The sequence below is a fragment of the Talpa europaea genome (genome assembly GCF_964194135.1).
Source record: "Talpa europaea genome assembly, chromosome: 3".
Classification (NCBI taxonomy): domain Eukaryota; kingdom Metazoa; phylum Chordata; class Mammalia; order Eulipotyphla; family Talpidae; genus Talpa; species Talpa europaea.
This window is the reverse complement of record NC_140069.1, coordinates 62492139-62506181: the sequence shown is the minus strand read 5'-3', so window position 1 is coordinate 62506181 and position 14043 is coordinate 62492139. Positions and strand designations below refer to the sequence as shown.

Genomic DNA, 14043 nt, shown 5'->3' with positions numbered 1-14043 from the left:
AACAGCCTGGCGTAGTGATTAAGAGTTCTTAGTATGTAAATCTGAAGGTACATTTTGGAGATGAATTCCACCCCCCAATGCTGTGATCTAGGGCAATTTCCTAAACCTCTCTCTTTCCTCTCCTGCAAAACAAAATACTGTGGATTTCATAGGATTGTTTAAGAATAAACTAGTTTGCTAATGATTGGAGGGTTTGTAGAACAGTGTTTGGCATGTGGTGCCATAGAAATGCAACATAAGGACTTGTTCCGAACTTCCACTGAACAATTTATGAGATTTAAACAATTTAATAGTTATCTATAATTTTTATTGCAGTCTAAAACGTATAGGAATCCCTGAATTATTTGCTAGAATAATCGCCTTAAAACTACCCTAAGAGCTAGTTATGCTGCTGCTAAAAAGAATTAATTGCTCTTTCCTCTAAATGGACTTGGGCGTTTGGATAAATTTTGGTGATGTATTTACATTTTAGGGGGGAAAAGTAGTCTTGCCTCTTTTGCTGGACACACATGTTTTTGTTATGCTGAATATGCATTTCATGTTCCAATTTTCAAGGGCTGTTTCATTGTTATGAATAAAAGCTTTGAATTCTTCAGGGTGACAGGATATTGGCTACAGAAAGTCATTCCGTAATTTAATCTTGTTTTAGAAATGAGAATTTACGTCCGACATAGCAATTTGAATATAATACAACAAGCGGCGACGACCTTACCTAGAGAATGTATTTTTGTTTATAATCAATAGTGTTTCCTATATAAGTAACATTTGAACAAGGCACCTGTGGGGTTCCTTGGAAGAAAGCGAGATCACTCACCACTGAAATACCCTTAGCTGGTGTAAAGAGTGGATACTTTTTGATGTGAGCTACCTTGCTCAAGTTCTCTGCAGCGTTATAATCAACACCCCAGAAGGTTTTTCTGTAGCCCCCTTCCGGGGTCGATGAGGACGTGGCGCCAAGGCCCGGCTTCAGCCAGTTTTCCCCGGGCAGGTGTAGACATGGGCGCGGGGTCGGGGGAGGAGAAAGGGCGGGCTGGGAGCTGCTCTGGGACTTGGAACTCTGGCTGCCGGCTGGGCGTGGACCTAACGACGCCGGCCTGGCCCGCCCTCGCAGCTCCATTGGCCACACTGTGTAGAAAAGGCCGGGCGGCCGGGGGGGGGCCCCCGCAGTGCCACTGGGTCGTCCGGGACGTTGTGGCGCGGCTGGTTGGGACTGGCCAGAGCGCGGCTGTCGGGTTCGGACCCGAGAGTCTCGATCTACACGCCGGACTTCTGCCTCCGTCGCTCCCCACCCCCCTCCCCCCACGTCGGGGGAGGCGGCGTGTCCGGCGGAGGGTTGTGGGGCTCGGGGCAGGGCTGGAGCGCCATGAGCAGCCCGGATGCGGGATACGCCAGTGACGACCAGAGCCAGACCCGGAGCGCTCTGCCCGCGGTGATGGCCGGGCTGGGCCCTTGTCCCTGGGCCGAATCGCTGAGCCCCCTCCAGGACATGAAGGTGAAGGGTGAGGCGGCGGCGAGTAGCGGGGCGCCGGCCGGGGCCGCGGGTCGAACCAAAGGCGAATCTCGCATCCGGCGGCCGATGAACGCCTTCATGGTATGGGCTAAGGATGAGCGCAAGCGCCTGGCGCAGCAGAACCCGGACCTGCACAACGCCGAGTTGAGCAAGATGCTAGGTGAGTCCCACCATGCGAATTGCAGAGCCCCTTCTTGCACCTCTGAGAGTGCGGGCTTTGCTCTGGAGGACAGAGATGCGCTGCAAGCGTGCGGGTCCTTCCGTGATACCCTGGTCCTCCTGCCGCTGTGGGCTATCCCGACCCTCCGAACAGGTTTTTGGCTTAGGTCCTCAGGACCCGGAATACTTGATGACCGGGGCGCGGGTACCACGGCCAGGGGGCGGCGAGGGTACTCCTGGAGCCGAGTTCGTTTGGTAGCGCCGGTTCCCCGACTCTGCCTGGGATAAGGGGGCGTCTTAAGTTACTCGAAAGTTACGCTGGGAGTGGGTGAGCTCGGGAGCCGCTCCCAGGAAGCTAACGGAAAGGACTGATGCTGTTAGAGAGAACCCTAGCTTTCTCGTCTCTCCAAGTGTTGGGACTCTGCGTACGGAGTCCCAAACTTTCACTCTTGAACTGGACTTCTCCCTCTAGTTGTGGCACAATTCAAGTTGGGCGGGGTGGGGAGAGAGTGGGGCCAGTGGGGCCTGGGAGCGGGAGCTCATAGAGTAAGGCCGGTGTCCCTCTCCATCTCCCCACGCCCGTGCAGGCAAGTCGTGGAAAGCGCTGACCCTGGCGGAGAAGCGGCCCTTCGTGGAGGAGGCCGAGCGGTTGCGCGTGCAGCACATGCAGGACCACCCCAACTACAAGTACCGGCCCCGGCGGCGAAAGCAGGTGAAACGGCTCAAGCGGGTGGAGGGCGGCTTCCTGCACGGCCTCGCGGAACCGCAGGCGGCCGCGCTAGGTCCCGAGGGCGGCCGCGTGGCCATGGACGGCCTGGGCCTGCCCTTCCCAGACCAGGGCTTCCCGGCGGGACCGCCGCTGATGCCCCCGCACATGGGCGGCCACTACCGCGACTGCCAGGGACTGGGCGCGCCCCCGATCGACAGCTACCCTCTGCCCACTCCGGACACATCCCCACTGGACGGCATGGAGCCAGATCCCGCTTTCTTTGCCGCGCCGCTGCCGGGGGACTGCTCGGCGGCTGGCCACTACAGCTACGCTCAGGCTTCGGACTACGCGGGGCCCCCAGAGCCGCCCGCCGGCCCCCTGCACTCGCGGCTGGGCCCGGAGTCGGCCGGTCCAGCAATGCCGGGCCTTCTGGCGCCCCCCAGCGCCCTGCACATGTACTACGGCGCTATGGGCTCGCCCGGGGCGGGCGGCGGGCGCGGCTTCCAGATGCAGCCACAGCACCATCCTCCCGGCCCCGGACAGCCGTCGCCGCCTCCTGAGGCTCTGCCCTGCCGGGACGGCGCGGAAACGAACCAGCCAGCCGAGCTACTCGGGGAGGTGGACCGCACAGAATTTGAACAGTATCTGCACTTTGTGTGCAAGCCCGAGATGGGGCTCCCCTACCAGGGACATGACTCTAGTGTGAATCTCCCAGACAGCCACGGGGCCCTTTCCTCAGTGGTGTCGGATGCCAGCTCTGCGGTATATTACTGCAACTACCCTGACGTTTGACAGGTCCCCGTCGCATCCAGCCTGCAGGCCAGAAGCACAGTGTTACCCACTTCCTGGAGGAGCTAAGGAAATACTCAGCCGCATGTTGTTATGTTTGTTTTTAAGTTGCTTCGGCATATAATTTATGGTAATTTATTTTGTCTGCCACTTGAACATTTGAGGAAAATGAGCTTGTGTTTGTTAAGATTTGTGCAGATACTTGTTTACCACAGTTGCATTGTCAAAAGCCCATTTCTGCGTTTAAGTTTACTGGTTTAGACTGTGTCCCAGAACAACTTGTTCCATTTTCTGAAAATTTATTGATCAAAGAAATTTTGTCCAGGGTGTGTTTTTTTCCATCTTAAAAAAAAAAATAAAATCTGGAATCCTAGTCCTATTTTGTCATTCTGCCTAGTGCCTTTGCCACAAAAGCCGTTTTTTGGGAGTTTACTGTTAAATATTAATAGGTTAGAAATAGTTCAATAGCTGACATTTAATATACCGTCACTCTGCATTTTCATTCTCTTCTAATAGACAATATGATTTCAAGGAGAAGCCCTAAAAATTCACATTAAGAAATCCAAGATTGAGAAAATTGTTTCATGAAAAAGCCTCATGGAGTGAAACGTACATTTCAAGTGATTTAAGTAATGGTTAATCGTAAACTCTAAATGATGTCAATTTTAACTTTAGGCTAATGAGTTTTGGTTGTGGTATTAATAGTGGGTTTAGTGGGTTTTGGTTGTGTTAGCTTGGCACATCGCTAAAGAGACCTTTGGATTAAAAAAAAAAAACACTATTTCACCAAGACTCTACACACCCCAATACTGAGCTTGCCTTTAATACTCAGAGTTTACAGGTTGGGAAGTAGTGCTGTTGGACTAAAAAATAAATTGAAGGAAACAGGAAACATGCATTGTAAACTACTTTTAACGGGACTGTAGCATCTGATTGCAATAGGATTTTTTGCTATTATAGGTTAATGGCCTACATGGCAAATTGCATTTTCTGACACCAGCAGTTTGTTACTAAGCTTTTGAGGTGAATGGGCTGGGGGTGGGGGGAATACAGGAATGGTTTGTATTGTATAGTGTGCTTTACAAACGCAATTAAAGTGACTGCCCTTGCGGTATCACTATTCTGCCCCTAAGGGAAAAAAGCTGAGTGATAGGATTCTTGCATAGGGGCCATTTGCTGTTGTGTGCTTTAGCACTAATTGCTGTGGCATTTTTTCATCACATTTTGCAGATTGAGACAATGGATACATGACTTGTATTGGGCACTTTCTGCACCAGTTTTTCTTCAATGCCACTTTTTTTGTTGTTATTAAAGATTTAATTTTTATTTATGCATACAAGAACAGGAACAGGTGGGTCTGACAGGAGCAGCTGGTGAGACAGAAGTCTGCAGACCCCTGTGAGGGATGGGGTGGGAATGGAACGCAGGCCTAGTGGCTGGCCATAGCTTGACAACACTGAGACTTTAACCATTGCACCAACAGGGAGGCCCCAATGCCAGTTTTTATAGTTGGAGCCTGATCAAGCCTTAGTTTTGGTGCCTATTCTCATTTTGCTAATAAGAAGGCCTGGGGCCCTCACTGGTCTTGTGTGTGGTGGAAGTTTGGCATTACAAATTCTTACAGTGTTTGTTCATTTTTTTCCCTTTGTGCTGGGGTGTACACTTGGGTAAGGGAGAACTTGCATTCTAGACGCAACAAACTAATTCTCTAGTTTAATAAGCTGCTATAAAGAAAGGGAAGGGGGGCCTTCCTGGTGGTGCAAGGGGTTAAGCACACACTATGAAGCTATCAGCAGCCACTGCAGCACCAGTTCCTGGCCCACCAGGGAGCTACCCACATGGTGCAGCAGACCTCTCCTGTCTCTTCTGCTCTTCCCCTCAACAGTGTACTTCAGTCAACCTGCTTGTTCCCCACTCTGTCTCTGGTGAATTCTCTCAAACCCCCGCACCTCTGGCCTGTACCCCAGTTCTTGTATGCATAAATAAATAAATCTTTAAAAAAACAAAAAAACAGAAGGGGACATAAGAATAAAGCATTCATCTTGAAGAGGGGGTAATCTGAGTTGAAATGTTTAGATTCTCTTGAGAAATGGCAGAGCCTATGATTTTAGAAGGAATTCCTGGGTGCTAGGAATGTTCAGGACAGAAAATTTCACTGAGGAAATGTATTTTTTCAGGCATAACAGAGGCTATCTTAATGATTTGCAATTATATAAGTTCATCCCAGGATTATATTTACCATTTAATCCAATTTATTTGATTCGAATAGTCCATGTTTTTTTCCACATTCTTCTCACCCAGACAGGTTTTTCTTCCAGCCTGAGTTCTGCCCCAAGATGTTCCTAAGAGTTCCCAGTAGATGAAGTGAGCAGAGGCCTCACTTTCTCAAGTTGGGATCACAGTAGGTACTTTAGTGTATGCTTGGTTGGCCCACATTTGCCTGCTATCAAGCCACAAAATTAAGATAATTAAGGAAGAGAAAAGAAAAAAAGAGGAGGGCTCAGGAAAAGAATCAAAAGTTCTGTTAAGTTATATTCTTAACTACTCACCAGATACAGGTGGGAAAATAAGGACTAAAATTGCTTGATTGCAATGCAAGTAACCACAGTGGAGGGTATTTAGTTCTCTCAATAATTCTAGGAGACAGGACCATCTAGCCCACTCCTTCTCTTTCCTCAAATGGACTCAGATGAAATAACCCCAGGCACCAGCTAGTGGGTACTTTTTGTTTGACTTTGGAAACATATTATCACTCTCTTCTACTGCCTCTCAACTTCTGAGATACTTCACACATACATCAGAAAGTAAAAATCTAGGAAGCTCTAAATTCTAAGCACTCTCATTAGTTCTGTTGCTTATTTTTTTTTTAAAGATTTATTTATGTTTATACAAGAACTGGGGTACAGGACAGATGTGGGGGAGGGTGAGAGGATTCACTGGAGACAGAGCAGGGAACAGAACAGGCAGACTCAAGAAATACACTGCTGAGGGGAGCAGCAGGCCAGACAGGAGAGGTCTGCTTCACCTGTGGGATTTGCGCTGGCCAGCCGGGTTTCGAACCCACTCTGCAGAGGCTGAGGACAGCCTCACAGTGCGGCGCTCAACCACCTGTGCCACCAGGGAGGCCCATGTTGCTTATTTTAATTCACTTTAGACAACCGTCTGAGGAAAACTGGGAGTTCCTTTCCTAGGAGTTTACATATAAACACATACACAGTGTTTCAGGAAAAATTTTAGGCAATTAAAACCCTTTAGCACTCTCGGGGGTGTAAGAATCAGGTTCTGAGTGTGAGGCCCTGATGGTGAAGGTTTGTCGGGGAACATGGCAAATAAATACAAACAACAACAAAAAAACAAACCCAGGTTCTCTATACTTGAAAATAAAAAGGTATATCTCAAGAACTCTCATGGTACTAAGTCTTCTTGAGACATAAGTCAAGAAACATGAGTGTAGTGTGCCCCTCTCTCAAAGTATGAAGGAAACCCAAGAAGCCTTGCCAAGATGAATACCTGATCTTTTTCCTTTATGCAGATATGGTGGTGGTAGCACGTGTCCAAGGTTGGCCTCATGAGCCATACTCCAGTATTTACACCATTACATAAATTCTTCTCCCATTTCTTCTAGATTCAACTTCCCACTCCAACCCATCAAAATGCAACAGATTCACCTGGTGTCAGCTACTGGGCCAATCTGCAAAAAGACTTGCAGGTTTTGTTTCTTGTACATCTGAAAACCCTGAGTTACTGTGTATGAAGTGCAGTTACCACAGTGGTGATATGACATGAAGAAGAGGGACTAATCTTCCCTCCAGCTGCCTTTGGCTGCCCACACACCACCATCTCATTTGGCCCAAAGGCCAGATGAGCTAAAGCAATGCATGGGTGAGAAAGATTTAAAGAAAAAGGCATGAGGTGGGTTGTTATCATTCAATTCAAGTTTTGGAGAACTTTTGTTATGTAGCAACTGGCTAACTTAAATAACTATTTTTATTTTTGAGTATAGGAATGTGAGTATAGGTTTGAAAAAAATCAGGAAAAGAGTTTTGGGGTATGCCAGAGAAATCAAGATAATTTTAAATGGCAGAATGTAAGACTTCCATTCAAATTGGATGGCTGTGATATCACCAAATTCAGAGACCTTGAACTTTCCTCAATGAACTCACATGAAGTGACCACCATTTCCAGCTAATGATTGGTTTTCTAAAAATATTACATTTGTCTCAATTTTTCATGATTTCATTTTGGAAAGAAATGCATAAAGGGTGCTCCCTCCCCATCTCTACTTCTGAGGTACTTTCGAATCCTGCCAAGAGAGAGGACTCCAGCCCTTTTGTGAACTGAGATATCCTGACTTTATGCCAGCATAGAGTCTACACACTTTTGTTGAGGGACCCAAAACAAGAAGTAAGGGGGCATTTCCTTTCCCAAGAGACATACTGACAGCATGTCCATTAAAGCTACCATGGTGTGTCTGATAAATTACAAATATATTGTAAATTGCTTATATAAGCAGCTAAGAAATGAACTCACAAGCTATATTTATTTGCATCTCAGAAGATTATTGTATTTTTTTAAAAAAGATTTATTTATTGTGAGAGAATTCACCAGAGCCAGAGCGGAGAGCAGAACAGGCAGACTGACCAAATACACTGCTGAGGGGAGCAGCCGGCACTGCAGGAGAGGTCTGCGCACCACGTGGGACCCTCGCTGGCAGCCGGGGATGGAGAACGGGCGCTGCAGAGGCTGCTGGCAGCCTCTGCAGCCCAGCGCTCAACCGCTGCGCCACCACGGGAGGCCCGATTATTGTAATTTTAATTGAATTACACTGCAAACAACATCAGCTTGTTCTTTAACTTTATGCTGATATCAGGAAAAGTACATACAAGCAAAAAGAATTCAGAGGAAATGGAATGGGGGGCTATTAATTAAAACAAATCTCTAACATTTTAAATGCATTTTATTTTGCTTTTAATATTTAAAACTATTGAATAATAGATGTTCAACATTTTCTTTCTTCCCTGATTCCCCTTTAATTTCTTTTGACAGTACTGGACAGGGAGAGATTTTATATCCATTATTTCAACATAGATTTATTCTTCCTGCTTGCAAGATGCTTCCTTCTGAGTCCAAAACATTCTTCTGATGCCATTCATGGGTACTGGCATTCCAGTCCCCATGTAGAGCAGGATGAAGACTGACTCCTGTTTCTCCACATAAACCCGTGGCTCACAGAAAATTTCTTCAGGTCCTCTGGCTAGGTCAGCTACACCTCTTTGAATTTTTCATTGCAACATCTGTCCCTACCTTCCTTCTTTAAGTTATTAAAGTTGCTGTGTGCTTTTTTTCGAATTACACAGCAGTTTTATATGATTCAACAATTCAGATTCCACCATTCCCCTTACACAAACATTGCTCCCTCACCACTTGCATTTCTCCAGCTTCATGCAAGACACTAAATCCAGTGTAAAATAGTTTTTAAGAAGTAAAGTATTATTTTTTTGCTCAATATAAAATTTCTTAGCAATACCATACAGAAAGCACTATATAATCTGGTGTTATGATAACGATATTCTTTAAAGTAAATTTTCTCCACATTTCAGTTCCAAATAACAATTTGGCTGAACAAAAGAAAAATAATTTTAATCTTGCTGAAAACATTTTAGCATTGAGGATCTTGTTTCCACTTCAAGCAAAGTTTTTTTTTAAGTTTTTATTGAGGGAAACTGCATTATAATATAAGTTTCAGGTGTACCGCATAAACAGCTGTATACACTACATTAAGTTCACCATTCAAGTCCAGTTCTATGCTTCATCATTTAATTCACCCTTTTTACCTGATTTACCTACTACCCTCCCCCCTTCCTCTCTGCTAACCACTAATTTGGTCTTGTAGTTTGTAAGTTTATTTCCACTTTGCTTCATTTAAGAATGTAATCATACTGCGTCTGCCAAAGTCTTTTTTTTAAAGATTTTTTAATTTTTATTTATTTATGCATATAAGAACAGGGGTGTAGGGCCAGAGATGAGGTGTGTGTGTGAAAGGATTGATCAGAGATAGAGTGGGGAGGCAAAGCAGGCAGATCTACTGAAATACACTGCTGAGGGGAGCAGCAGGTAAGGCAGGAGAGGTCTGCTGTGCCATGTGTGTCAGCTCCCTGGCAGGGGAGGGAACTTAACATTGCAGTGGCTGGCAATAGCTTGACAGTGCTGAGATTTTAACCCCATGCCTCCAGGGAGGCCCTGTCTGCCAAAGTCTTAAACACTTTGCTGAAGTTAAATTCATAACAAGTATTCCTCAAACTTACATTGTTCAAAAAGATGATCTGTGAAGTCACACTCTATATGGAGTTTTGGATAAGCATAAATAAACTGCAGAAAACATGCTGTGGATCACAGCCAATGCCCTCCATGCTGGGAATCAGTGCCTTCCCTAATACCTGATATCTTGTTAGGCAAGGAAAAGAAGGTGGGTGGCAAGTTGCAGTAAACTAAGCAGCTGTCTGGTCTGTCTGATTCTTCCTGGTAAGTGCTGAGAAAATGGACTGAGTAACTTGGAGCCTCAGTTTTCAAATGAAGATTCCTAGAGGAATTGGATCTCCTGCTAAGGCTCTCTCTTTTCTGTTTGAGACAGTCACTAGTCAGTTGAGCAATGTGTCAGAATATCAAACCTCATGACACAAGAAAATTAGTTATTGTAGCAAAGAATAGAGAATGAACAATACCACCGATGGCAGTGTTCCAAAGTAAGGAAAACAATGCATTTTGCACCAGAGTTCCACCAGCCCAGCAATTTACCTGTGTAAATATGGAGAAGTTATTCTATTTTCCCTTTTAAATTTAATTTTCAAAATTAAGTATATCTGACATATTTTGTAATTTAAGGTGTACACTGTCTTACTTTGACACATTTATATATTGTGATATGATTGCCAAGGTACTGTTATTCAGCACTGATAATTACCAGGTTATATAATCTGTCTTTTTAGTGGTTGAAATAATTAAATTTTGATTTTGGCAAATTCAGTGATTGTAGAACAAAATTGTTGACTATTCACTAAAATCTTGGTCTATTCCTGCAGACTTGAAGAATTTAATTTCATTGAGAAGGAGAAAACAAGAACTTCTTTCCCTGAACATTTTGATCAGTGGATTGAGAATTTTACAAACTTGTAAGATTGTCCATACTTTCTGGAAGCAGATTACTCTGAGCTTTGGACAACTCAGCCTCTTTGATTATAAAATGAAGATAGAAATAATTTTCATTTGAAGAAGTGCTTTTTTATGGAATGTTTTAATTCATTTACCCTCCCAATGTGAATGAAAATCCAAGGTCTTTATAAAGGGATAGTTTATAGAGACACATTGAACAAGCACAATGCCAAATTTGCTAACATTCATCTTTCAGTCTGTCTTTATGCCAGTCAATGTTTCTCAAGTCTGAAACACATATCCATGTCATTTACTTTTTTTTTTTTTTTTTAAGGACTGAACAGAGTTGGAATTCTTGAGGATGAAAAAGCAGAGTGGAATGCGGGAGACAGAAAATTAAGAAATAAACTCTGTCTTCCAGAAATTCCAAGTAATGCTGAAGCTTGATACTCAGGTTTTTGAATCACTTCTTCCTTAAAAGTTATACTGTCAGGGCAATGGTGAAGGTAGAGAAGAAAATTCTGAGGCATGCCTAAAATATGGGAACAGTATATAGTTCCCTATATAATGAATTCCTATGCATATTTTAATAAATCCTTTTGGATGTTGAAAACAAAAGCCAAGTTTACAGTTACACATAAATAGAAAATAAAAATTCAACCTTGTAATTTTATTGAGTAGATTGTGGAAAATATATTTTATTTATTAATTTAAAAAATAATTAAAAAATTAAATGAGGCACATGTTTACATGAAGAGCAAATTTTCAGATAATCTTGCAATATAAACTAAGAGTTGTGGGAAGATTCTGTCTTTGTTTTGGTGGGCACTGTCAACATTAATAACTGTTCCTCTGCATATTAATTAATATGCCTGTGCACAGTTATATGTTTATCAGTTTTAGACATTAACTTCCTGCTATAATAGTTAAGCATTTCCTGTGCTCCTGCATTAACCGAATATAACTAAATCCCTATTTCCATTTCTTTTATTGTCACAGCCTTTAAAAGTACTAGATTGCACACCTTTTTCATGTGCATCACAAAGGCGTGAAGTCTTTAGCAAAGGAAGAGGATATTGATGCTCCTTCATTTCCAGAGGCACACATCTGCCGAGAAGGTGGAGTTTTTTACGAATTTATTTGGGGTCAGGGGACAGCTGGTGGGTAGAAGATGGAATAATGATGCGCGTTATAGAAAAGTATCCATTTTCATAACATTTCAATCAATCCCAGGCAATCAGGGCTGTGTTCTGCACGCTGTGACTTCTAATTCACTCACTGCTTACAGTCATGAAGAAAGAGAAGCAGTCTTCCTAAAACTATAGGCAAAAAAAAAAAAAAGTAAAAGGGCACACCCTAAACTCAGTGATCGGTTACCTCTGCTCACACCCCTCTACCCCAAGGTGTCCTTAAGGATCCCGGGGAGGTCGGAGCTATTCCTTCCCGCTGGACGTCGGGGAGCAGAAGAGGCACTGAAAGCCCAAGACGCAAGTTCTTTTCACCAGAATCTGCACATCCAATGCACTTAATTCATGGGTACTTTTTATTAGACTCTGCAATCACTTTAACTTAGAAGCTAAGGATCATAGGTTTGATGTAAGGAAAAAAAAAAAAAAGCCGGGGTGTGTGTCAAGGAGAACATCGCCAGCGCGGCGGCCCCAGGACGCCGGGACTGCGCTGTCGCGCGCTGGCTTCAGGGCGTTTCGAGCCCTTAGCTTTGCGACCTGGTTCCCGCCCCAGTAAGCACCGCCTGAAACGAAGAGGACTCCCAGGTTAGAACAGGGCTTCTCTTTTGTACTTGTTCGGGAGTCAAAACTTCAGAAAATTCAGACGTGACATTGTGGCCCGACGCCTCCGAGGGGAGGGCCTTGGAGCATTATTTTCTGCCGTGGAGAGAATAAAAGAGTAGCCACCCGATGCGTTTTGAGCGAAGGGCAGCGAGTGGCGCTGCTCCGCGCAGATCTCAGCGGCGCGAGTGGAGCCGAGCGGCGGAAGCAGGGGCTCTCTAGGGAGCGGCGTGTGGGGCGCCCCGCGGCCCAGGGCTCCCGCGGTGTCTCTGGACTTGGCGAGGACCTGGGCGCGCGGCGGGCTGGTGTGGCCGAGGCCGCCGGTGAAGGATTTGGGCGGGAGAGATTGAAGCAGCCAGCAGGGTTTCTCCCTCCTTCGCTCCCACCCCTCCCCCCGCGTCCGGGGAGGCTGCGTGTCCGGCTGGGGGCTCAGGGCAGGGCCCGAGGGCCAAGAGCAGCCCGGAAACGGGGTATGGCAGTGGCGCCCAGAGCCAGACTCGAACGCGTGCCCGCGGTGATGGCCGGCGGGGCTCACTGTCCCTGGACGAGTCGCTGAGCTCCCTCCCGGACAAGAAAGTGAAGGGCGAGGCGGTGGGCAGCTGGGGACGCTGGCCTGGGCCTTGGGTCGAACCGAGGGTTTGTGCCGCGTCCAGCCCAAAGTTTGGCTAAGGCCGGACGCCAACCACCAGCGATGGACCCCGGGCCCAGCAGGACGCGTGCAGCTGTGCCGGACGCCAGGGGAGGCGGAGCGCAGCGGGGTGGGGGAGAGTGGAGGGAATCGTAGAGATGCGGTGGTGTAGGAGGAGACCCGGGTCTCGGGCTTCCAAGCTGGTGGCCCGGTGGTTCTACGTCTCAGAACTCGCTGGTGTCGTGAGTTTTATCTGACAAACAATTGGCAGACGTAGAATCTTCTTGGGGGTGGGAAACGAAATTCGAAAAGTTCAAGATCAAATTGATAACAATCTCCAGGTATAACTGGTAACACGAAACTTCGCGGTCTTGAGAAAGATTTTTAAGTTGTTTAATCAGGGAAAGTTCTCTAAAAAAGAAAACTCCATTGCTCTTACTCCAAACTTGAAAGAGCTAATTCCTTCTTTATCTCTCGAAAAGAAATTGAGAAACTTACTATATGTAAAACTGCTTACCCTTAATGGAACTGGAAAACATGAAACCGTACATAAAAGGGGGGGGGCAAAGTTTTACAATTTAGAATTAGACAGCTTGCAGTCTTGAGGTTTTTTTTTTTTGATGTTTAAGTTTTTTTGTTCGAAAAGACTCAAGTTACAAAGTTTTGAGCTCATTCCCCTATTGAAGTTAAGAGGAAGAGTTTTTTTTAAAAGAAGGAATAAAATGACCAGACTTTATTTTTGTTTTTCTTCTAAGCAGTTTTTTGGTCTTCTAAGTAGGTCTATTTAAAAATTTCAATTACCTATTTTTCATAAGAATTTCAGCACAGGAGAGAAATCTAAGTTATTTCAGAGTTCAAGACTCCTCACAATATCCTGTTTTTTTCCTTGTACACATTTTCTCTGCATTTACAATCATAGATATGTTGTAGGATTTTTTTCCTCCCTCTCCTCTCTTCTTCCATAAATGGGATGGCATTTTTCTTGACATTCTGAAACTTGCTTTTTCAGCTATATATTTGACATTCCTGTATTCCTGGTAGAGAACCTGTGTGTACCTGGTTGGTGGTCCTCTCCACTTGCGCGTGAGATCAGACCCACTTGTCGGATCCAACTCATTGTATATTTGGATCTTGACTTGTTCTTTCACGTGCAGAGTCCTATGCCTCCTTCGCATTCAGGCAAAAACTAAGTTTGTGCACTTGAAGGAGAGTACCTTGCAAGTGCACATAAAATATAGGGGACGTAGTGTGGAATACATTTCCCCGAGGGAAAAGAAAAAAAAGGGACGGAAACTGCACGCCCGTAGGGCAA

The 14043-nt window shown here is 45.3% G+C and overlaps 1 protein-coding gene across 1 annotated transcript; it reads left to right on the top strand.

The window, feature by feature from the left end:
* Positions 1 to 1363: 1363 nt before the first annotated feature.
* SOX17 (SRY-box transcription factor 17) lies at positions 1364 to 3170 on the top strand (the record flags this gene model as incomplete). Its single annotated transcript, XM_084229475.1, has 2 exons — positions 1364 to 1670; positions 2257 to 3170. The coding sequence occupies 2 exons, from the start codon at positions 1364 to 1366 to the stop codon at positions 3168 to 3170; spliced, it is 1221 nt and encodes a 406-aa protein (XP_084085601.1).
* Positions 3171 to 14043: the final 10873 nt, after the last annotated feature.